The 26733-nt window shown below is 39.8% G+C and overlaps 1 protein-coding gene across 2 annotated transcripts in view; it reads right to left on the bottom strand.

Annotated features, from left to right (window-relative positions):
* The window catches only part of CNTN3 (contactin 3), a 274838-nt gene that overhangs the window by 26135 nt on the left and 221970 nt on the right, over positions 1-26733 (bottom strand). For both annotated transcript variants that reach the window (XM_075938655.2, XM_006113828.5), the window contains exons 10-11: positions 13010-13137; positions 11947-12122 (exon numbers count right to left, since the gene is read on the bottom strand). In XM_075938655.2, the coding sequence (XP_075794770.2) occupies positions 11947-12122; positions 13010-13137 (304 nt within the window). The remainder of the gene's footprint in view (positions 1-11946; positions 12123-13009; positions 13138-26733) is intronic.

Raw genomic sequence — 26733 nt, 5'->3', positions numbered from 1 at the left:
GAAAGTTGAATACTGGAAGAGGTTACTTAGGGAGGTTGTGGAATCCTCATCAATGGAGTGTAGGAACGGAACGTATACTTAATCTGCCTTAGCTCAGGGGGTGGACTAGATTACCTCATGTAGTTCCTTCCCGTCCTCCATTTCTAAGAACTTCACACAGTTAGAACATTGTAAGCATGACTAAGGATGGTGAGCACAAATGAGAAAGCGTTTTACATTGCAACAGTCATCTGTAAATATTCTCCACTTCTTAACAGCTATGCAGGTTAATACAGCACCTTTTCCTCCCATTTGAGGACTAGCGGACTTTTATTCTGAATAAAATTGCCCTTCTACAGAATGAAGAAATGCCACCTTTTAGAATAGATACATCCTGGAAGACTTGAGAAATTTGTTGACCAAAATCTGTTGACCTTCCAGGTATGCTTTAAACCCCACTTGTCAGGTAGAGGAGTGATGCCTTAGAAAGTGGAATTCCTGTCTGGTGGGGCCTTTCAGTAACGTTGGTCACATGGCTGGTGATTTAACGATGTGTGGGAGACAAGAGAAGGGCCACTGCTTTGGATAATTGTTGTTTTATTATTCCTCATTGCACTTACAAAAGTCTGCCTAAGTCGCTGAGAAATGTACGTGGGCAATCTTTAAGTCTGTAATCTGAATGAATAAACACGAAACTCATTGAGTTGTTTGTTTTATGTTCACAGCCACTGGCACTTGGATTGTGATTCTAATATTTCAAGGATCATTTGTTTCCACCGAGACTGCCCATTATTAAAAATACAAGGCTCTAAAATAAATGTTATATACATTTGCAATATTGTTACCAGTTTGTGTCTTGGGTATTATTCCTGCTTCATTCAAGTCAAAAGAAATTTCGCTGGTGAGTTGAATGAGAGCAAAAGTCAAGCCTGGGCTTTATTTTAAAAAATGCTGGTCCCAGCAATGCCACCCACTGCCTCTTTGTGTAACACAACCTTAAAGCAAGTTTTAACAGCTCCCCTTACTGTAGAGGAATGACTTAATACATGTAAGGTTATGTTCATTAATATAATCCACACGTAAAGTATTACAGGGAAAGAATTTACAGGATAGTACTAACACTGGCTGCAATACCCCATAATATACTGAGCTGTACATCTACACTGCAAATCAGGGTGCATGACTGCAATTTGCGTAGACATATCTGAGGTAGTTTTAACCTAGTCATCATGGGAACCAATAGCAGTGAAGGGATAGGACTGTAGAAGCCCACCTGAGACCCTGCAGATGTATTTAGAAGATGGCTATTGCTAAAGTGCATGCTGCCATGAGTTCACTGCTACTGGTATCTGAGCTAGCTTGATTAAAGCTAATTTGGGTATCACTATATGTAATCATACCACCAATAGCAGACTAGATATACTCCCAAGACCAAGCAATGCAAAGGCAACCTGTAGTATAGAAAGTACCTGGTGGAATGTGTGCATTCAGTCTATAGTCTCAACACTGCACTGTATCCTCTCAAACTAATCTTGTACTAAGACTTCTCCACATAAATTTACCCAGAGGAGTGTCAAACAGAATTTTACTTTAAATAAAAGTCTGACTGCTCTTTGGATGACAAGTTAGTATGGGGTAAACCAAATCCCCTTTTTAATTTCAAGAAACAATATAGTGCTATAAAAGAAGTTCCAATATTTTTCATATATCACATCCCAAATAATATACTGCTATCAAAGTTCTGAAGTTTCACATAAGTCATTAGGGAATATCCTGAAAATACATGGCCAATACAGCTGCAACAGCTGGTGCTCTCTCCTGTCACTGATCCTTAGAGAGTTAGCAACAGAGAATGTTTCATTGGCATCTCTGACCCAGCACGATTAAATCTTTTCTAGTCTGGACAAGGTGACAGGAAGGTCATCTTCCCTGCTGCATGTTGCACTAACCTATGGAAATTGGCAGCTCATACTACATAGGCACTTGTAACGACATTGTGCTCCGCAGAATTTACAAGCCAAGGCCAGCGTGGCGCGAACCAGCATGGTCAATGTTAAAAAGAAATCCACGCTGCACCTTTGCACTGTGCATCTCTTTAAGGGTGCTTTTGTGCTCCCTAGTCATGGATGGAACTAGACTGAAAGCATTAAAAAACTAAATCCATTCTTGCATTTAATTGCATTGGCTGCGTGACAATTTTAACTGTTGCTGGATTGTCCGCCCAGGTGATATCTGAAGCCGTTTACAGGCAATCTGTTCACAATTTCAAAAACTGCCTGAATCTCCATGCTTCTCCTATGATTCATCCGTCTAACAGAAAAGATGTAAAACAATGTTATATCCTGGCATTTTTGGGGCCATATGGAAAAGCTGTACATTGCATAACAGGTGCTACCAGTAACATTTCCAAGAGCTGCTGTATGTCAAGATTGATGACATGCTACTTCCCTCAAGAATGTTCAGGAACTCCCACTATATTATTACATCATTGCTCATCTCAAAGAGAAAAGTTATTTTGCATTTGTACTAGTCACTGACAGTCACCACCAAAATTGGTCTCTTTAGCTATATAAATGGCCACATGGGTTCAGGCCAATGTTCATCAAGTCCAGTATCATGTCTGCCGATATTCACTGGCGTCAGATGCTTCAGAGGGAATAAACAGAACAGGGCAACTTACCGAGTGATCATTCCCCTATAATACAATCCCTCAGTAGTCAGAGGTTTAGGGACACCCAGAGCATAGGGTTGAATCTTGGCTAACAGCCATTGATAGGTCTATCCTCCATAAACTTATCTAATTCTTTTTTGAAGACAATTATAATTTTTCCCTTTACAACATCTCCAGCAAAGAGTTCCACGGGTTAGCTGTGTGTTGTGTGAAGAAGTACTTTTTTTTTTTTGTTAGCATTAAACCTAATGCTTATTTCCTTGGGTGAACCCTGGTTCTAGTGTTTGAGAATGGGCACATAACACTTCCTTATTCACTTTTTCCACACCATGATTTTATAGATCTCCATCATATCCATTTTAATCTTCCCTAAACTGAACAACCCCATTTTTAAAAATCCATTTGCACCTTTAATTAATCTATTGCAATTCTCTATACTTTTTCTCGTATACTTTAATACATTTTTTTAGATGGGCGATCAGAACTGCATGCAATCTTGAAGGTGTGGGCATACCATGGATTTATATGGCAGCATTATGATGTTTACTATCTTTTTATAGATCTCTTTCCTAATGGTGCCAAACCTACTGTTAGCTTTTTTGACTTCTGCTGCACATTGGTCAGATGTTTTCAGAGAACTATTCACAACATTCCAAGATCTCTTTCTTGAGTAGGAGCAGCTAATTTAAACTTCATCATTTTGTATATTTTTCTGGGATTATACTTTCTAGTGTACATTACTTTGCATTTTTAACAGTGCATTTAATTTTCCATTTTGTTGCCCAGTCACCGAATTATGTGAGATCCCTTAGCAACTCTTCACACTCAGCTTTGGACAGAACTAATTTTAATAGTTTTGTAACATCTGAAAACTTTGCCATCTCACTTTTTCCCTTTTTTCCCAGGTCCTTTATGAACATACTGAACAGAACTGTGGTCCAATACAGTTACCTGGGGGACACCATTATTTACCATTCTGCAGTCTCAGAACTGACCATTTATTTCTACCCTTTGGGTATGTCTAGACTGCGTTGCTATTTTGGGATACCGGGAGTATTCCAAAATAGCAATGCCGTGTCTTTAAAAGCATGAGCTATTTCCCGAAATAGCGGTTTTGCTATTCTGGCATCCCTGTAACCGAGGGTTAAGAGATTTGTTGGAATAGTGCAAAATTTCAAAATAAGCTCTTTCAACTTAGACTCGGAATAAGCTATGCAATTTGCATAGTGCAAATTGCGTAGCTTATTCTAACAGAAGGGTGCTGTCTAGATGTACCCCTTGTTTTCAGTCTTCTAACCAATTACTGGTCTAGGAGACAACCTACCCTCTTATACCTGTATATTTTGCTTATGAGCCTTCGGTGAGGGACCTAGTCAAAGGTTTTTTGAAAGTCCAAGTATACTTTATCCACTGGGTCAACTTAGTCTATATCTTTGTTGACCCCTCCCCTCAAAGAATTCTAACCGGTGAGGCATAATTTCTCTTTATAAAAGCCATGTTAACTCTTCCCCAACGTATAGTGTTCGTGTGCCTAATGATTCTGTTCTTTACTATATTTTCATTCAAGTTGCCTGGTGCCAAAGTGAAGTTTACTGGCCTTAATAGCTAGGATTGTCTCTGGAGGCTTTTAAAAAATCTTAGTGTTACCGTAGATATCCTCTGGTCATCTGGTACAGAGGCTGATTTCAGTAATAGTTTACATATCACAATTAGTAGTTCTGCATTTTCATATTTGAGTTCTTTCAGAAGTCTTGGGTGAATACCATCTAGTCCAGATGGCGTATACTATTTTATTTATCAATTTGTTCTAAAATCTCATCTACTGACACCTCACTATGGACTAGTTCCTCAGACTTGTCACCTAAAAAGAATAGCTCCGGTGCATAAATTCATTTAAAACTTTTCCATAAAGGTCTTGTCTTCTCTGAGTTCTCCTTTAGCACCTTGATCATTCAGTAGCCCCACTAATTATTTGGCAGACTTCATGGTTCTTATGCACTTTAAAAAATGTCATTAGTTTTTGTGTCTTTTGCTATTTGCTCCTCACATTTTTTGACCTTTTTATCCCTTTAATTTTTTGACCTAATTATCCCTTTAATGCTTGACTTTGACCAGGCTTTATGTTCCTGTCTCTTTCCCTTCGTAGGATCTTAGGGCCCGTCTAGACTGTATTCCTCTCTCAAAAGAGGAATGCAAATGAAGCAGATCGAAAATTCAAATGAAATGCAGATTTACATATCTTGTGCTTCATTTGCATAATTGTGTCCTACTGCTTTTTTGACAAAGGGTTTTTTCAAAATCCTCCCCGCAGTTTAGACGGGGTTCTTTAAAAAAAAAAAAAAACTTTATTCGAAAGAACCTGTACACCTTTTTTCAGTAGTACAGATTCTTTCAGAAAAAGGGTGTTTTTCCCCAAAAGAACCCTGTCTAGACTGCAGGGTTTTTTTTGGAAAACCCTTTGTCAAAAAAGTGCTCGGATGCTATTATGCAAATGAAGCACGACATTTGTAAATCCACGCTTCATTTGAATTTTTAATCTACTTCATTTGCATTCCTCTTTCGAGAGAGGAATGCAGTCTAGACATAGCCTTAATTCCAATTTTAAAAGGTGTATTTTTGTCTGTAACAACATCTTTTACTCTGTTAAGTCATGATAGCCTTTTTTTGGTCAGCTTACTTTTTTATATTTTTCAGCTGGTAAATAAATAATATTTATGTAGCAATATGGCATTATTATAGTATTAGCAGGCTGTGAAATCAGAGGATTCATGACATATGGCCAGCCCAAATTTCCAGAAATATTTCTATAAAAAAAAATGGTAAGATCTACAAAGGTCTCTTGTTCTCCAAAAGAAATCTAATTTATCTTATATGCCCTTGCATTAAATCAAGTGCCAACTGGTATATGGATCCTCTGTCATGTCTACTGATGAAATGTTATGCCCTCTGAGAAGATTCTCAAAGATACAGAAACATACCTCAATTCCAATTACTTTTAGTGGGAGTCAGACATCTAACTGGTCATTGGTTTCATTAACACGAAGAGAGCTATCGGAAACAGAACTTTAATAAATATACTGAGAGACCAGTGGTATCTGCTAGAACTAAGTCTAAAACCTCCTGGATTTGGCAGTTATGGCAAACTTTACCATTTATACTTTGATTAAATGGATATTTTTTTAAATACCCCTTTAAATGCATTGGATTGCCTTAAATAGAATTTGTTACAAATATATTGACTTAGGATCATGACCCCTCTCCTTCATACACAAAGACCTAGATAGTATGGTGATGGCTATACTGTAAATATATTAGACAAACAGACACAGAAAAATAAGGGAGGAGGAATGGACTGAGACTAAGGAGATCTAAATTCAGGTCCTGGCTCTGCCACAGACTATGGGTCTGACCTCAGAGACACTGCAATTATAACACCATGTCAACAAGGGATGCAAACACCTGGTTAATCAGTTAACCAGTTAAATGTGAGCTCAACCTAACTAAATGTGGGATCTAGGCTGGGGACTGCTCCAGCCTGGCCCCAACTCTGCTGCCGACCCCCGACTCCCAGCCCCCAAAGCAGCCCCTTAGGGGGCTGTAGCAGCCCAGTCTCTACCGGTTTTACCTGTTAACCAGAACCAGTAAGCATTATCCATTTAGAGTGATGCTTACCCATTAACTGGCTATCTTCCGCATCCCTAATGTCAACTGACTCAGGCTCGCAGGATCCAAGCTACGATCTGTAAAATCACAACCTAGATATTTGAGCTCAGGCTGGAGACCAGGTTCTGGGACCCTGCTATAGGAGAAGAGTTCTAGATCCCGGGCTCCGCCCCAAACCTAGACTGCAATGTTACACCCTTGCAGCCCAAACCCCACAACCTGAAGTCAGCTGACATGGGCCATCTGCAGATGATTCAATGCTATGTAGATGCCTTTGGTGCCTAAATTACCACTGGGACGCACAAGCTTGGAGACGACATCTCTGTACAATGAATGGGGAGTGAGAGGCACCTCAGAATAGGGTTCACAAAAGGCAGCGTGCTAGGCAGCTCCCCATCAAAACTAGGAAGGGAGACAGATGTCTAGTAAGGGGTGTTTCCTAAACTCTGCCTATCTCAGCTGGGAAGCTTCTCATGGCATTAGGTAAGAAGCCAGGAGTGGAGGAGAAAGGGTGAGTGTGCATCCTCGTACTTTTTAGCTCAGTGTCGAGGATACTTACTAGAGACGGGAGAGACTGCCAGCTCAACTAAGTTATTATAACAAATGGAAAAGAAAGGTTTGACTAGCGAAAGGGAAAACCTGGAGCTCCTCCTCAGGCTGTGACTGAAAACTAAATAAAAACAACTGATTTTCTCAAACTCATCCAAAAATGGGGCAATTCTCTTTTGTTTTGTAGAGTCGGGATTCTTAACATTTTAGAAGCCAATTTTGCTCAGTAACTCTAGTGAATCAACTGCTTTGCTAATTAGACAGAAAGTATGACTTTCAGAGACTGACACAGTTCAGCGAGTGTCTGAAAATAGACATAAGTGTTTTACAAGAGCCAAATGTCTCAATTAGAAGCCCAGACTGCGACTCTTGTGCTGCAACCTGGAGCGGGAAGTGCTGTAGAACTAGCCCTGAGCAGAAGTGCTGCAGAACTCTACATGGAGAGAACAATCAAATTCATTATGTCCTTAGAAACAGCCTACATGGGCCAGGATCCTCAGCTGGTGTAAATCAGAAAAGCACCACTGACTACAATGAAGCTATGCCAATTTACACCAGCTAAGAATATGGCCTGAAACTTTTTAATCTATTTTCTTATTTACATACCTGTATCATTCAAATAAATTATTTCAAATTCAGCCAAAAGGGTCAGATGACATGGGGTTTTATACTGCCTGCCATGCTTAGCATATGTTCCAACAGACAGCTTTGGAAAGATTATCCTGGAATTAGGCAGTGCTATAGTTTGTGTTGATGAAGGTTTGAATGGCCCTCCACTATATCAATTACTGGGGAAGTAATTTGCATATTTCAGCATTAGTCTTGAAGGGAATTCAAGCAGATAACTGTTACCCTTTGCCTGCGATGGATGGACATTTAAATCCTCTATTAGTTCTTTTGGTGATAGGAAGTTTGATGAAGACTTTACAACAACAAGCAGTCCTGTGGCACCTAAGAGACTAACAAATATTTAAAAACTCATTGTTTTTAAAGTTACAGACTAACACAGCTACCCCTCAGAAGATTTTACAGCCACAAATTCGAAACAACATTCAGAATTAAGAAATGGCTCTGCAAGGCGTACACAAACCTTCCAATCATCTTAAGCCCATATATGATTTTTCCTTTGAAACTATGAAATGCCATTGCATAACGTTTGGATGCAAAGGCAGGTGACACTCAGCAATTTTTATTAAGAGGAAGCCATTTGCCGAGTACAGCAAATTTTAATGGGTCCTACAAAATGCAAGAATTCAGCTACATATTGTTGAACATCTTTCTACTGGCACCCTCATTATTTACACATATACAGGAAGAGAGATCTCTTGAATCATAGAACATTAGAACTAGAAAGGATCTCGAGAGGTCACTGAGTCCAATCCCCTGCCGTTATGACAGGACCAAACACTATCTAGTTCTTCCCTGATAGGTATCTGTGTAACCTGCTCTTAAATATCTCTGGTGATGGAGATATCACAACCCCCTTAGGCAATTTATTCCAGTGTTTAACCACCCTGACAGTTAGGACGTATTTCCTGATGTTCAACCTAAACCTCCCTTGCCGCAATTTAAGCCCATTGCTTCTTGTACTATCCTCAGAGGCCAAGGAGAACAATTTTTTCTCTCTCCTCTTTATAAACACCTTTTAGATACTTGAAAATTGCTATCATGTCCCCCCTCAGTCTTCTCTTTTCTAAAGTAAACAAGCCCAGGTCTTTCAGTCTTCCCTCACAACTCCTGTTTGCTAGACATTTAATCATTTTTGTTGCTCTTCTCTAGACCTTCTCCACATCTTTCTTGAAATGTGGTGCCCAGAACTGGACACAATACTCCAATTGAGGCCTAATCAGCGCAGAATAGAGCAGAAGAATGACTTATCCTGTCTTGTTCACAACGCTCCTATTAATGCATCCCAGAATCATGTTTGCTTTTTTTGTCACACTGTTGACTCATGTTTAACTTGTGGTCCACTATGACCCCTAAATCCCTTTCAGCAGTACTCCTTCCTAGACAGTCATTTCCCATTCTGTATGTGTGAAACTGATTGTGGTGTACTCTGCATTTGTCCTTATTAAACTTCATCCTATTTCCCTCAGACCATTTCTCTAGTTTGCCAAGATCGTTTTGAATTTTGACCCTATCCTCCAAAGCACTTGCAATCCCTCCCAGACTGGTATCATCTGCAAACTTAATGTACTCTCTCTGTCATCATCTAAATCATTGATGAAGATACTGAACAGAACCGGCCCCAAAACAGACCTCTGCAGAATCCCACCTGTTATGCCCTTCTAGCATGACTGTGAATCATTGATAAGTACTCTCAAAGAATGGTTATCCAGCCAGGTATGCACCCCCTATATAGTAGCCCCATCTAAATTGTATTGGCCTAGTTTATTGAGAAGGTCATGCAAGACAGTATCAAATGCCTTACTAAAGTCTAGGTATACCATGTCCACTGCTTCTCCCTTATTCACAAGACTTGTTATTATCCTATCAAAGAAAGCTATCAGATTGGTTTGACATGATTTATTCTTCACAAATCCATGCTGACTGTTACCTGTCACCTTATTTTCTTCCAGATGTTTGCAGATGAATGCCTTAATTACTTGCTCCATTATCTTCCCAGGCACAGAAGTTAAACTGACTGGTCTGTAGTTTCCTGGGTTGTTCTTATTTCCCTTTTTTATAGATGGACACTTTATTTGCCCTTTTCCAGTCTTCTGTAATCTCTCCCAACATCCATGATTTTTCAAGGATGATAACTGACAGCTCAGATACTTCCTCTATCAGCTCTTTGAGTATTCTACAATACGTTTCAACAGGTCCTGGTGACTTGCGGACATCTATCTTTTCTAAGTGATTTTTAACTTCGCCTTTTATTTTAACTTCTAAACCTACCCCATTTCCACTAGCATTCACTATGTTAAGCATTCCATCATGATCCCTGCAATCTACATGGGGTTCTTTAAAAAAATTTTTTTTTTGAAAGAACCTGTACTCCTAATTTTTTCAGGAGTATGGGTTCTTTCAAACAAGGGTTTTTTCCCACAAAAGACCCCCGTCTAAACTGTGTTTTTTTTTGAAAAACCCTTTTTCAAAAAAGCAATCTCGCGCGATTATACAAAGGAATCACAAGATTTGAAATCCGCACTTCATTTGAATTTTCGATCTGCTTCATTTGCATTCCTCTTTTGAGAGAGGAATGCAGTCTAGATGAGCCCCTAGTCTTGCTTCCCATGGGATCTTACCTATCAGCTCTCTGAATTTACTAAAATCTGTCTTCCTGAAACCCATCGTCTCTGTTTTGCTGTTCTCCCTTCTACCATTCCTTAGAATCATGAACTCTATGATTTCATGGTCACTTTCTTCCAAGCTGCCTTCCACTTTCAAATTTTCAATCAGTTCCTCCCTATATGTTAAAAATCAAATCAAGAACAGCTTCCCCCCAGTAGCTTTCTCAACCTTTTGGAATAAAAAATTGTCTCCAATGCAGTCCAAGAACTTGTTGGAGCATCTGTGCCCTGCTGTGTTAGTTTCCCAATTAAGTCCCTCGTCATCACCAAATCCTGCACTTTGGATGATTTTGTTAGTTGTTTAAAAAAAGCCTCATCCACCTCTTCTGCTTGGGTAGGTGGTGTGTAATAGACCCTTAGCATGACATCACCCTTATTTTATACCCCTTTTAATCAAACCCAGAGACTCTTAACAAGTCTGTCTTCTATGTCCAGCTCCACCTCAGTTAAGTGTATTTATTTTTAATTAGAAGGCAACACCTCCTCCCTTTTTTTCCTTGCGTATCCTTCCTGAGCAAGCTGTAACCTTCTATACCAATATTCCAATCATGTGCGTTATCCCATCAAGTCTCTGTGACACCAACTACATCATAACAATTGTATGGCATACAATACTTTTGTAACAATTATGTTAAAAACTTTGTGTGGGTTTCACCTCAGGGCGAAATTTGGAAAATATCTTCTTCTCAGATCTATACTGTGCTTTTCTGTTGCATTTTCTGCAAGTTTTTACATTATTAGTGGAAGATCTATGTATCGAGCAAGTGCAGAATGTGATAATGTTAGCAATGTGCTTTACAAACACCACTTAACTCGCAAATCTACAGTAGCACACTCAACACAATATTCATACAAACTTCTTCCCAGTCTTGCTGTGTAGAACTGCACTTCTGATACATCTGACCTTTAACTGTTCTTAGACAGACTGCCCACGGTCTGAGTAAAAAGAACCCTTTTTGATAGTTATTAATGGAAATGTCAGTATTTATAGATATGAATCAAAGTGACAATGTTGGGACTATTAATATGCATTTCACGGTTCAGTCAATTTGTGATTGACTGTAGCAAAGACTAAACATTGAAGCCGTGCAACATTGAGGAATGCAAACGCTGCAAAGAACATGGGACGCATTCTCATGAAGGACCTGTTTAAACAAATTTCTGCTTGGCAACAAACAACTTGTTTTCAATTTATTTGGACCCTCACCTGTGGTTCAAAGAGACATTGTGGGCTGCAAACAACTTTCTAAAATTGGTAATTATTTTGTATTCTTGTGCTTCAGGTATCTAGTTTATCTGTATTATGTAATATGCAAAACAGCAAGCTCTGTGCCTGTAATTCATAACAACTAATCTCCTATGGGGAAGGCAATACAGTGCTAAGGGTATGTCTACCCTGCAGCTGGGGGAGAGATATATGTTAGCTTCGCTCAGGCTATCATGCCAAAAATAGCTTGGGTAGCTGGAGGTTGCACAGGCAGATGCTTAGACTAGTCAAACAAGTACCCAAGTGTCCAGAAGGGTTTGTTCTCAGCTGGCATCTCTGCTCCACTCGAGCTACAGCGCTATTTTTAGTGTGCTGGCTTAAGCAGAGCTAGCATGCATCTGCCTACCCAACATGAGAAGCCCACTCCTGGGGACAGTGTAGAGGTACCATAAGAAGAAAAGAACTGGTTGCATTTTGGTTACCATATTAAATTTTAAAAAACAAAATCAAAATTGATGTTACAACCATGTGATTTTTTGTTGCTCTTTTAACTATCCTCAAAAAAATAAAAGTTCTCAACTTACCCCACCTACTTTCTCAAAATGAGAAGCTTCTCGTTTGAAATCAGTGAGTGATCCATTAAAATACCAGGTGAAGCTAATGTCTAGCAGTGGATCGTGCTGAACTTGGCATGGCAAGATGACACTCTCTCCAACAGTAACATCCATATTTGAAGGTGCCAGAATTATCCTTGTTGGCTCTACCGAGAGCAGAAATAGAAATTTTAGCCATCTCAGCAAATACCCCACCTTTCTGGGTTACAGAGTTTCTTTAAACATTCATATTCTATAAAGATGAACATGACCAGTAGCAGTCACTTTCATTTAGTCAAATTCTACATTGTAAATATTATCGATTGAATGTTATCCCTGAAGTTTTGTGAGAGCTTATTAACCTCAATAGAGTTCTCTGTGGCTCAGAGTAGAATGTGACCTGCTGTATAGTTGCTAGTGCTCAACAAATTGCAACACATTTACAAAAGGACAGATCTACAGAAAATGTAAGGCGGCTAATAATTAAAGGAAAATCTCTTTTTCTCTGATCTACACTGTGCTTTTCTGTTGCATTTTCTGCATGTTTTTGCATTAGTAGTGGAAGATCTATGTATCGAGCAAGTGCAGAAAGTGATAATTTTAGCAATTAATATCTGTCATAGTGCTTTACAAACATCAGTTAACTCTCAAATCAGATTGGAACTGAAAGTAAAGTATATCCATTTACAGATAGCCAAACTGAGAAAAGCATGGTTTAACGTTTTGCCCTACATTATACAGAGAGTCAGTGCATAAGGCAGAAGTAGAATCCAGATGACCTTACTTCATGTTTACTGCTCTAGGGAATATTTTACAATATAGATAAACAGTTTCCCCTCTGTATTTAAAAAAGAGATTCAGAACGGATCTCCTTTATGTAGCTATTTTTAAATATACAACTCTTCATACCTTTTACCTCCAATCACACACAATAAGCCTACTAGAGACCAAACTTTGAACTCCTATGCTTTTTGTAGATTCTGCTTGCTGGATGTATTGCAGTTCAGAGCCATTTGAAATAATCGTATGAAAACAAACACACACACAAACATACCTGTTACTATTAAGCTTGTTGTGCCACTAGCTGTTCCAAACTGATTCTCTGCCAGACAGGTGTAAATTCCAGCATCAAGTTTAGTCACGTTCGCTAGTCTTAGGCCTCCATCTTTTAATAACGTTACTCTAAAAATGATGGAGAGATGGAAAATGCATCATAAGTTTGCAGAAGAAAGTTCACCTTATAGCATTGCAAAGTGGATCAATCTCCAAACCAATGTTTTAAAATTTAACCCAGTGATGAGATGCAGCAGAGGAATCTGGCCCTGTGGGCGTTTGCATGATATAGAAATTCATGAACAAGTCTGTTCTCCTGGAGAAAATTCCAGAACCTTGCCCACTGTGAAAATTGATTCCAGAGCCTGGGAGAAGCAGGTTTCCTGTTCTCTGCATAAACAGTTACTCCTTAGTCTTCCACCACAAAGTGGGCATTTTCTGCTGAGTGACTGTTTAGTTGTTAACCAGGGGCCTGCAAAAGAAGGTAAGATATCTGCAAGGGGGAGTGCAGCTCTAAGACTGCAGGAATAGTCACTGAGCTCTCCTGCTGCTCTTTGGCTTGAAGAGGAGGCCTGCATGTCAGCTGTGAGGGAAAGATCTGAATGCACCACTTGGTTGCTTCAGCTGCACAATGGAAACAAACATATTCCTTAGAAGATGTTTATTTCAGTGGACTGCACCATTATTAATAATGTACATGGAATTTAGTTAGCCTGTGAATAACAAATGTAATAAACAATGTATTGTTTTCTAGGCAACACAGACATTCATGTTTCAGGGTAATATTTGCTATTGAGTGAATAAATGTAGCACTTCCATCTTACAACTCATGTGTGCTATGATTGTAAACCAACAACCATCAGTGATCATAGACTACAGTGTCATAGCCGCATTCTATACAACTGTTGAGCTGCTCTTTAAAGTGGAACAATTGCCCAATAAACTGTTAAAACCATATACAGCAGCTGCATGTGTATCAGGAACGTTCTTCTTTTAGATTAGATGAAAGGAGAGAGTGTTTTAATATACTGCGATGCAAACAATTAAACTCACAGTTTATCCACTCATACAATAAATAACGAGGCAGCTTTGGATTACAAGTGACAGTGCATTGTAAACTTGAGTATACACACAGAACTCAAAGACAGATGTTCAGGGTAAAGAATAAGAAACGTGCTTATGATTAATGCATGGTAGTTTAAAAGGCAAGTGTGATGATAATAATGCATAAGGAAACACACGCCTGAAAAAATTAGAGCTTAAATTTATCATTTTAACATGCTCTTGTAGTAACATGAAGAATGTCAAAATGTATCTGAGGAGATAAAATATTCAAATTCATTTCTAACACCAACGAGCTGACACGCAGCCCCAATACAAGTTTTGTCATTTGGCTTTAACTCAGGGTCTGTTCTGAGTTTTAAACAAGATTATTTACCTATTTGGACAGGAGCTCCTTTATTGCTATGACAGATGATCTCCCTCCACCCCTGCACGATCAGCCATACTGCATGTGTGGTGTTCACTGGCCAGTATAATACACCTGCTGACTAGGACCTGATATGGTTAATGTACCAACACTCAAAGCATAGTCAAGGTACCCTTCCACTGTGGCTAATGTCACACAGTATACGTCTAGACTACAAGCCTCTTTCGAAAGCGATTGTCTAGACATCTACAAGATTTTCGAAAAAGCAATCTGCTTTTTTGAAAGAGAGCACCCAGGCAATATGAACACTCCCTTTTGAAAAAGCCCTGACTGAATTCATGAATGCCTTTTTTCGAAAGAGCTCTTGGCATTCTTCCTCATAAAATGAGGTTTACCGCTGTCAAAAAAATGCCATGTTTTTTTGATTTCTAAAGAATGTGACAGCAGTCTAGACGCAGGTGAAGATTTTTAGAAAAAAGGCTACTTTTTTCGGAAAAACTGTGTAGTCTAGACATAGCCTTTGAGGGCTCTGGAAAGAGGTACAGTAATTCTTCATTTAACACGGTAGTTGCGTTTCAGAAAATGATTGTGCTAAGCGAAAACGTGCTATGCAGGGTCAATTTTTCCATTGAAAATAATGGAAAAGGTGGGGGGTTACATTTCAGGTGGTGGTGTCCAAGTCAATTTTCTGTTGGTGCTGAGTCGTCAGCGCCAACATTAGATTATGTAGATGGAACAGGGCTATCTTGTTCATCAGCTGATGTTGTTTTAGGTTGAACACAAAAAAAACTTTTGATAGAGAGCTGCTTTTTGTTTTTCATTGTAAAGTTGCTGGTAGCAAGATATGGTGCTTTCTAAGCTTTTCACTACTTTTGAGCTCCGTTCACAATCAGGATCATTCTCATAAAAAATGTTTATTGCATCACTTATAAGCTTAAAAGCTTCAGCCATAACTTTTATTGATAATGTCCGAATAATTGGCTCAGCATGTTCAGGCTCATTTTCCAGCTGCTGCTCATCCAAGCAGCTTCAACTCGTCGATAGACAACTCCTTCCCATGAGAATCAAGCAACTCATGCACATCAGTAGCATCCACCTCCACTAATCCTGCTTCATGGGCTAGGGCTACAATCTGCTTTTTAGCTTCAGCTATTTCAGTGTCGAACTCCCTGAACTCGTGAACACATGCAGGCCATATACGGCGCTAAACTGCGTTAAGGCAACTTGACAAAACTTCTGCCCAAGCCTCTGCTATAATATCTATAGCATCTTTAACGTTACATTTTCTCCAGAACTCCTTGATTGTAGGCTTATTCTCACCACCTATCTCCCTTATAAGCCTAGCAAACATATGGACTCTGATCAAGAGGTTGAATTAATGAGGTTGTATTGGGGGGTAAAAATAACACTTGAATGTTTTCTGACAGATCAGTAAGGCAAGGAGGATGCCCTGGTGCATTATCGAGAAGTAGTAAAATTTTGAAAGCAAGATTTTCTTGCAAACAGTAGTCTTTCAACTCAGTAGTTAGGTGATTGCAGAAGTAGTCTGTGAAGATACTTGAAGTTACCCATGCTTTCGCATTAGATCTCCAAACAACAGGCAGATGACTGTTTGAATACCCAACTAAAGCTCTAGGGTTGGCGGAACGGTAAACTACTACCGGTTTAAGCTTGCAATCCCCGTTGGCATCACAGTCATATGATCCTTTGCAGCCTGAAAACCAGGTGCATAAGCCTCATCACGAGAGATATATGTGCATGCTGGCATCCACTTCCAGTAGAGTCCTGTTTCATCCAGGACACCATTTAGACAAATAGCCACCTTCCTTTATAATAGTTTCAAATATCGCTGGGAATGATTCAGCAGCCTCCATGTCAGCAGCAACAGCCTCTCCAGTTATTTTTATATTATGTAAGTTTGAACGCTTTTTAAAGCATTCGAACAAACCATGACTTGCATTAAATGGCTTGGCATCAGTTTCATTCAGTTCTATTTTAACAGCATCATATAAAGCTTTGTCTTTTTCCTGAATAACAGCCAAATTCACTGTTTGGCATCTTTCATTGTGTTTGGTCTTCAATCCACATAGAAAATCGCCTCTGCATATTTTACATTAGGTTAGATCATGTACGAACAACCTTCTTCACACTTATTGGTGTTGCATTTTTGCAACTTTCCTTAATTTTCTCAGTTTGGGCACGGATCGCGCGCACACCAGACTCATGCATATTCAAAGCGTGGGAGATATCACAATTGCGTTCACCTTTTTCAATTCGCTTAATCACTTCAAGTTTGTCTTCTAATGTAAACGATTTTCTATGCTTCTTGCTTGCAGAAACAGATGTATCACTTTCCTTACGCTTTCCACTCATAAGGGATACAGTAATACACAGCAAGATACAGTATCTAGCAACACAAGTCGCCGCGGTTTGTTAACACAAGATCAACACGTGAGTGAGCGGAGGAGCGCTGTGACCACATATACAGTATTCATCTGCTCATGCGTACAGTATTACCGCTGCTTTTACAACTTATACCGCCGCAGAAAATAGTCCGCCCCTTGATTTTTTTCGTGTTATTTCAGGGACAGCTGTGTTATTCAAAAAATGTTCCCTAAAAAAACTGTGCTATTGCGAAAACGTGTTAAGTGGACATGTGTTAAACGAGTAATTACTCTCTATATATGCATTTATCCAGCCATAGGATATATTATGACGACACTGGTCAACCACAGTAGACACCTGGCATCTTTGGAGGGGCGGGGGAGAGAGGAAGGAACTGAAGGATCACCGCTACCCCTATTTCGTAGGGCTGTGTCTGTTGCTGACAGAACTAGTTAAAAATATTTTTAATTTCCCTTTCTCCTCCCACTCCTGGGGAAAGAGAGATTTTAGCAAAATTGATATTTTCATGGAAAAATGTCATTTTTTGTTGAAAAATTTCAAAATGCCCATTGAAAACTTAAAATAAAACAGACTAGTATTTTATGGCAACTGAAACCATATTTGGTTTGGATCCAATTTTTGCTTTGGGTTTTTCAGCATTTCAACATCATCTAATCCCTCACTCACCCCCCCCCCAAAAAAAAACACTACAAAGAAAAATAACAATAAAAACTAAAAATGAATATTTAATTAATTTTGTTTTGTGGAAGACAAAAAAAATTCCTAATCAGCTTTAGTGTTCACTTTACTGTGAGAAAACATTATTATCCTATTTCATGCTTGCATACTGGGTGCTGCAAGAGCAGTATTCCAGAGAAACTTGTAAGATCTGAGCTAATATAAATACTGCATCAACCAATCCAAAAATATTCACATACAACATGGAAAATTGATGGCTGAGGTGCTTTAATTCATACATTTGGTTTAGTTTTCCTTTATACAACTGCTGTCCCTATTTACATAAGCCAAACCTCTTGTCTCCAAACCCTCCTCACTATAACACCAATTAGGGGATTTAAAATGCCATGATAAACACAATGAAGTGCTCCAGTATGCAAATTACATTTTCATCTTATTTACAAATCTCTTGCATTTAACTTATTACACAATCCTTTACAGAGCCAATAAACAGCATTCAAAATACTAGCAGACACACAGATGTTGTCTAAAACTAAATTAAGATGAGAGAAAGTGTCAACAAAACTGGAAAGAAAATAATTTGTTAGAAGATATACAAAAGGGCACCTAATGAGATGATGTCAAGGAAAAGGAGAAAGAATATTTTAAACAAATATATATAGATTCGGATTTTCAAGATTTGCCAGCATTATCTGGCAAAAAGAACATTGCAAATATATCTAGAGTCTTGAAATTGCTTAGTGCTTGACTACTGGGGTGTGCGGATTGGGATCACAGATGCCGACTTTTACTTTTACCTAGGGGTGCTTCTCTGCTGCTCTGCCGCTTTCCAAGGCTTGGCCTTCATTCTGCCTCTTCTCATCCCCTACTCTGCCCCCTCTCCCTTTGGCCCCTGACTGCCAGGTGCTCTCTGCCAGAGCCAACGATCAGCTAACTGGGGATGCCACTAAACAGCTGTGGGAGGCAGCTGCTGAGCACCCACTATTTTTCCCATGGTGCCTGCAGAGTTTTGTTTTATAGATATAAGCACCTCAAGAGAAAGTATTAGAATGTCAACAGTCATGGTTAGAAGCAATATATTGAACTGTTGGACTCTACAACAATCTGTGTCTTCTACAATAGGGGTTTTGCATCGGTGTAGCTACACTGACGTAATTATCCCAGTGCAAAAAAATCCAGTGCTGACAAGACCTTAGATCAAGCAAAAGAGAAAATTGAATCAGGCTGTAAAAAATGTCTATTGTTTAATTAAAACAAATGACATTTAGAGTGCTTTGAGCTATTTGCAAGTCGAGCTTGTCTGAAATAATGAAGGAACATGCTTATTAAAACTGGATATATTTAAGAATCACATTATTTTTCAGAATTAAAACAAATCAATTCCTGAAAAACTGTATTGTCAAAATAAAATCTTTATTGGTAAATTAAAAACTGAGCTCTTTACTTTTTCAATTACTAAGGCAGCAAATACAGCTTAGCTGATAAAGAGAACAGACCATGAAGTATCTAACTTCCACCACCACCTCTCTGTAATTTTAGACTATCTAAATTTTTATATATAAAGAGTCAGAAAACTACATTTTCTAACAAAGCAAATGTTTTTCCAGCAGGCTGGCTTTCAAGAAGTGACCTAGATTTCTACTTATAAGCTAATGAGACTGCTTTCTAGTGTTTCGCATATGTATAGTATACATCAATTCAGCACAATAGAGAAAGGCTCAATCCTCATTTTCAGACTCTCAATTCCACTTTCAAATACCTGCGCATGCACTTTTGGTGCATTTGTAAGGGGACTGTTACCCCTTACTAAAACTCTGTGGGAGTTTTTGGTTTGCCAGCTCGCAGTATCTGAAGGGGAAGAGTTCATGAGACTGACAGACCCCAGAGACAATGGAAAGCAGCCAACACTCCAGCTCAGCCTGATTGACAGGTTGGACAGGCCAGTGAGGAAGGGGAGAGGCCAGGCCCCGTCCTCCCTGTGAGCTGGGATTGTTCTGGCACTCTCTCTGAACAAACAAGCTGTGTGCAGAAGAGGTCCTGCAAAGACAGAGAGCTGAAATAGGAGGACAAGCTGTGTGAAGAAGTCCTACAAAAACAGGGAGCTGAGAGACTAGCAAAGCAAGCTGTGTGCTGAGGGGTAGTTTTTGCAGCAGCTGAGCCTGACACACACAGCTCAAGAGCGCAGACCCTGTGTTGAGCAGCAGACTGGCAGTGCTCAGAGAGCCAAAAGGAACAGAGAAGCAACGCAAGAAGCTAGAGACTGGCCACACAGCACAGCCTGCAGCTGGATGTGGTGAGCAGCTGGGAACTGCAAAGTGTGGGGAGAGGCTCTGGACTGGGAGAGGGGTCTGGCCACTTAGAGCTTGAGGCTGTGTGGTCACTGCCAGAGCAAGTGTGTCCAGCCTGCAGCCCCCCCTTGCAGCACATCCAAGGCCTCTAAGGGGCCTCTAAGGAAGAGACTGTGGACTGTCCTTATACTCTGCAGGCTGCTGTTTTGATGTCCCTGTGCTACAGAGCAGGGCTGTGTGTTCTCATTTAACCATTCTCATTTTTTTCTTATTCTTTTCTCTTTAATCAGTTGTTGTTTAATAAATTGTATTTGCTTTGAACCTTATGAAGTGATCACTGGGCCAAGAAGGCCTGCAGTGTAAAGAGAGCACGTCGGAGTGGGGACACGTCGGAGTGGGGACACCCTAACTCCTGCCCCTAGTGACTACAAGGTCAGGTATTAAGCCCCAGGAAACCTGGGCCCAGCCTTGTTGGGGTTTCAAGGGCTCTGCTACTCAGGAGAGTGGACTGGGAGCCCTCAGGATCAGGGAGCCGTGGGGTAAAGGAAGTGGCAGCGGGGACTCAGATCCTTTCGCTGGTTCATTTCACCGGGGTGTATAGAAGCCAGGAAAGTTCCCCACAATAGCAGGATCATTCCCCCGCTTACACATTAGCCAGTCCATCTTGCAAACAAACAGGAAAGAGTGCAGTAAAAATGGCACACTTGTACATACATGTGCAGATTGCACAGTCATAAATGGAGGGTAATTTGAGATCTCATGATAATCAAGCACCCTGGGTGTAGAATATTAGTGATTTTTTTTTTAACAAAAACAACAATGACCGCTCTTTCTGCCTCCATAGATATAGAGAAATGGCTCTTTGATGTGAATGTCTCTTCCAAGTATTATGGAAGGAAGGACAAAATGCACTGATGATGGATGCTAGCCTATGCCCTTTATTAGGCAATCGGAGGCATAGCTTTGTATGGGAAAATATGGTATTAATTCAGGAGATAAGATGGTAAAGTGGCAACATAGGACTTAGCACACTGGATTAGTCCACATGGTCTGACTGTGTCTTCAGAAACTTCAGCAAAAGATATAAGAAACCACGATAGACCTATCCCCAACATTAGCTGTCATCTTGATCTCCAATAGTTAAAGACAGGCTTAAGCCTTAAAGCATGAGATTAAATGTCCCTTCCAAATCTCATTATGATAATGTTCAATATTCGTGTGCAATCTATTTTTAAATCTTGCTACGTTCTTAAATTCAACAACTTGTCTCCCAGAGGCATAGAGTGGCTACAGCAGAGCAGTGTTCCCTGTGAGCCAAACACTCGGTTAGCCACCCAGGAGAGATTCACGTGTCTCTTAGCTAAGTAGCAGAATACCCACAAGCTGCCCACAGCCGGCAGCCTGTGTTTTTATTGATGCTGCACTTTCCTTGGTGCAAATAAAATTTATTCCACTCATGGATAGAAAAAGTTAGAGGGAACATTACAGAGAAGACTTTACAGCTGCGCAGCCGCAGAGTTATAGCTGTGCCACTATAAGGTACATAGTGTACACATAGTGAAGTATGTTCTCCAGATAAGTCTGAGGAGTGGCTAAAACAGTTTCTTAGGGACTGATGTCTCAGTGAGGTGTAAATAAAGCACATGGGCCATTACTGGTTAAGTGGCTATTCTTTGGCAGGAAAGGGAGCAGGGCAAAATTCTACATTTTAGCACAGAAACAGCATGGAGCTCCCTTTGCGAAGCAAGGCAATAGATAATCTGTGCGAAAGGATAGGAGGGATGACTATAAAAAGAAAGGGGGAGACACTTCAAGACACCTCCCTTTCTCTTCCTGCCCATACCATTCTCTGAATCTGAAATGAAAAGGAAAGCAGACACTGGAATTGGGGGGAGGGGTCTTGAGCTAAGGCGTTTGGTCAGTGAGACCAGGTCTACACAAAAGACCTATGTCGGTTTGACCATGTTGCCAAGGAATGAGAACAATCCACACCCCTTGCCCCTTCCCCCATGTGGACAGTGCTATGTTGATGGTAGAGCTTCTCATGTTGACAGCTATCACCTGTCAGAAATGTGTATTAATGACAGCAATGGGAAAAGCTTCCCCATCAGCACAGGAGTGCCTTCACTTAAGCACACCAATGGCACAGCTGAATCAGACCTTAGGAGGAAATAAAGAGATCGTAAAGTCACTTATGTGTCAACCCTCCTCCACCCTAGAACCAGTGAAGCTTGCTCAAGGAATCTTGCTGATAATATAAAACTAAGCCAAAACTTTATATTGTAGCCATTAAATGCAAGTTCAATTTGATTTCATTACTTCCCTGAGACTGCTGAAAGCATGCATTGAGAAAACTTTGTTTTGATTCTAATATTCAAAGTTAGTCACCAATAAGCATTTTATCTTGATTTTTCTTGTAACCATTTCTGACTTTTATGCCTTATTACTTGCATTCACTTAAAATCTATCTCTGTGCAGTTCATAAACTTTTTTTATTAATTTAGCTGATCCAATATGTTTAAGTTGAAGTGTCTGAATAACTATTTAAAACAAGATGTTGCATTTTGTAATTCCATTAAATGAATAACAGACTTAATATAGTTGTATAATATAGTTGCTAAACCCAGGTTGTGAGTTCAATCCTGGAGGGGGCCATTTAGGGATCTGGGGCAAATGTGTCAGGGATGGTACTTGGTTGGTCCTGCCATGAGGGCAGGGAACTGGACTCGATGATCTCTCAAGGTTCCTTCCAGTTCTTTTAAAAAAATATATATATATATATATATATATATATATATATATATATATATATATATATATATATGGAGATATATATATATATATATGGAGATATATCTGTGTATTGCCCAGGGAAGGGCCAGACAGCACACATGACATATTTCCAGAGGAAGACCTTGGACTAGAGGTGTATTGGAGTCACTTCACAGCATAACAGATGCTGGCAAGGGCCCAGTTGTGGCTGGCTGGCTGCAACACATGAGGTTATTGCTTTGAGTGACTTACATGCTGAATAGTAATAGAAATGTAGCTGTGTTAGTCTGGTCTAGCTGAAACAGGTCTATGTAGCACTTTAAAGACTAACAAGATGGTTTATTAGGTGATGAGCTTCCGGGGGCCATCACGAAAGCTCATCACCTAATAAACCATCTTGTTAGTCTTTAAAATGCTACATAGTCCTGTTTTTTGTTACATGCTGAAGGCTGTTTGTGAGCAGCCCAGGCTGTCGGCAACAACAACAAGACACGGAAGGGCATCACGAGTAACAGGACAGGGGTGATACAGTTACTCATTAGTCTGGATTGTGCCCTAGTAAGTCACACGTGGTATACATTTAAAATTCCAATAAAATAACAATTAGCCCCACCCAAAATGGACAATGCAAGAAATACCAGCTTGCCACCTGCTCCTCAAGACACCTTGCATAGTTCAGTGTCTTTTATAAAGATCAGGTGGCTAATCAGGCATGAGAATTTCACTACAGCATATAAGAATTCAACACGTAGGGTCTGACCAGGGTTATGGCAGCACAATCCCATTTCTAAACTGTGTTGATTCATTCACCTGAGGATTCCCTCTGCGTAATCCCTGGGTAGCATGAAGTTCTTACAGCAGCTCTCATGACAGTACTTCCAGTTCCCGGCACTGAGGGCATGCCTGGCACAAAGCAGCCAGGGCTCGGACATTTCTAGTTGTTGAAATTATCCCTTGGGACCAAGGGCAGCCACCAGGCTGCTCAAAAGTAAATCATGCCCAGGATTAAGTTGATGGGCATTCTTTTGGGTCTGGTCTACGCTAAAGGGAAAAGTGGACTTAAGATACACAACTCTAGCCATGTTAATTATATAGCTGGAGTCGATGCATCTTAAATTGAGTTTCACTCCGTCCACACAGAAGGAGGCCAACAGAATCACACACTCCCATCGGCTTCCCTTAGACGTTATAAGGAGCAGAACTACTGGCACCAACGGGAGCGCCCTCTCAGTTCAAATTAGTGGGTCTTCACTAGACCCACTAAATCGAACACTAGACGATCGAACCTCCAGAGAGTTGATCTCTGTAGCGTAGACAATCCCTTATTGACCTTAGCACCAGTTGAGCCAGTCCTGAGGAGGAAATAAAGAGATCTTAAAGCCACTTTTATGTCCACCCTCTTCTCCTCTAGGACCAGTTCAGCTTGCTCAGGGAATCTGGCCAATACTATAAAACTAAACAAATACTGTAACCATTAAATTTGTAACCATTAAATTTGATCTGATTATTCACTAGAACATCCCACCTGAATCTAAGTGATATTAAAGCCCTAACCCCACCTCAGCATTTGCTATTGGGGACCCTATATCTGTTCAGAATCCCAGGCAGGACTGTAGCACAAAATCAGGACCCAGTAATGACACAGTAAATATGCACAAGCTTGTTATGCTTCAGATCACAATGTTTTCTTACTAAAATAACAGCAACAAAGCTAAATCCTGCCTGCTTTTTTGTATTTATCAGATTATTCAGCATAAAAGCAACAAAATTAGGCCCCTATTGATATGATAATAAGCACAAACGTATCACTTTCCTAGTACTCAACACTTCAATACAAAAGATCAGTAGGAAACTAGGCCAACACGGGTGTTTTATATATCAGTCAAATTATAGCTAAATTGTACCAGATTACTCAACAAGAAAGTTAGCATAATTACATCCATATTGATGTACTGGTAAGTAAAGGCAAATACATTGACTTCTAGAGTGTTTCAAACCACAGACGAAGCTTAAATAAAAGTTCATTCAAATTCTAGTCAAGATGAATCCAGTTACTAATCCACATCAGACTCGTTCAACTTTTTATCAACAACTATCTTATTTCCCTTAATTTGACATGACTTCCCCACAATTGAAAGACAAATTTTAGCAGGGAAAATTAAATGCATCAGCCAGCTCCAGTAAAGGGAAAACCCACAACACAAAGCTTTTTTATTGCAGTGTTTTTTAAACCTTTTCTTCTAGTCTGGAAGAGCCTAGAAATATCTGAAGAGAAGATAGATTTGTTTATTGTTATAATTCTGCTCTTTTTTCTCCTCAAAATATTAACCCTTTCCTGATGAAGAGATAAATCAATAAACAGTGGAGTCAGAGGCTTAGAATGAGCTAGTAGTACTGATACTAGAGTGAGCCTATGAATATGGAGACCCAAGACCTGGACACAGTATTCCAATTGTGGTGATATTTGTGCAAACACCTCTGAAATGTAATCTCCCAATTCTTACTCAGTATTCCTGATAATATATATCAAAGGATCACATTAAACCTTTTAGCCACAACATTGCACTGAGAGCTCAGGTTCAGTGGATTATTCACCCTGATCACAAGCCCCTTACAGAATCTCACTTTCCAGAGACTTAAGTTGTTAATTTAAAAGAGAGACAGTAAAATCAATCGATTTCTCTTTGATTCTGATTGACTGCATCACTTTAGAGGGCAGAATTTTTTGTAGCCATTTATTGGCTGTAGGTGCTAACATTCCAAATGGCTATTTTTCATTTTTAAAGTTCAACAATTCATGATACTTTCCAGAACAACAGGATTTCTGGAGGGTGCAGTGGTGTGCTGGATGGGTGGAAAACAAGTGTGTAAACCTGGAGTAAGTTGCATGAGTTTCCAACAGCTGAGAAGAAGCCTTTCAACTGGGGATGAATCAACAACACGAAACAAAGATAGTTTCTTATTTCCATGCATCTCCATCAGCATTATGCTATGTCTATTTTACTCTGTAAGACAGGTGGGTTAAAATAATTTTCCAGTAATATGCTCTTATACCTAGGTTCAGACAGATATTAAGGCTTTGTGATGCTGAGTGTCAAAAGGCATTCAGAAAAATCACAGAGACTCGATGCAATTCACAAAATCTCTGTTATGCAGTCAGACTCCCTATACAATACAGGGGAAAGGAGGAGGTGGGAGAGAGGCTCCTTAGACTGCAATTGACAAAAGCCAGCACACTAAGCAAGGAGCCATCTAACCCAGACAATGGGAGATGCTAAGGAGAGGAGTGCATGCTTGGCCCATCTCCTCTCGAAGATGGATGCTTAATTCCAAGCTGTGTAGGCACCTACCTCAGTTAGCAATTCTCATTTGTGAACCTCCTTTGGGGTTAGACACCCAATGCCTTTACAAGAAGGTGTGGGGAAGGATAGGGAATTACCTCCCTCAGGTTGATATTCAATGTTGATAAATGCAAGGTAATGCATAGGTATAAAATAATGGGGACTAAATTAGCTGTTGCCACTCAAAAGAGAGATCTTGGCATCACTGTGGATAGCTCTCTGGAAATATCCACTCAATGTGCTACAACAGTCAAAAAAGCAAATCATATTGGGAATTATTTAAAAAGGAATAGAGAATAAAAGAGAATATCTCATTGCTGCTATATAAATTCCTGGTATGCCCATATCTTGAATACTGCATGCAGATGTGGTCATTTCATCTAAAAAAAAAAAAGCATTAGAAAAAGTTCAGGAAAGGGCAACAAAATGATTAGGGTTATGGAACGGTTGCTTGGAAAAGAGACAACTAAGGGAAAAGATAAGATAGGAATCTACAAAATCATGACTGGTGTGAAAAGAGCAAATAAAGAAAAGTTATTTTCTGCTTTCCATAACATACACCAGTGTTCTGGACACCTGGAATAGAGGAGGGCCTAGTTGAAGTCCTCCCTCCATTTGAGGGGAAGAAGGGATTTCAACAAGGATGAGCTATTTCTTAGAGGAGTGCTCTAACCACTGGGCAATGAAAATTCTGATGTGGACTTCCCTTCATCTCTGCTATTGAAGAAGTCCCACAGTAGACAAGCAATTAAAGAGTTATGAAAGTGGGGAGGTTGGATCTGGGGTCTCTCACATCCTGGGGGCATGCTGT

The sequence above is a fragment of the Pelodiscus sinensis genome, chromosome 11, assembly GCF_052426305.1.
Source record: "Pelodiscus sinensis isolate ZL-2025 chromosome 11, ASM5242630v1, whole genome shotgun sequence".
NCBI lineage: Eukaryota > Metazoa > Chordata > Testudines > Trionychidae > Pelodiscus > Pelodiscus sinensis.
This window is presented reverse-complemented; position numbering and strand designations above follow the sequence as displayed.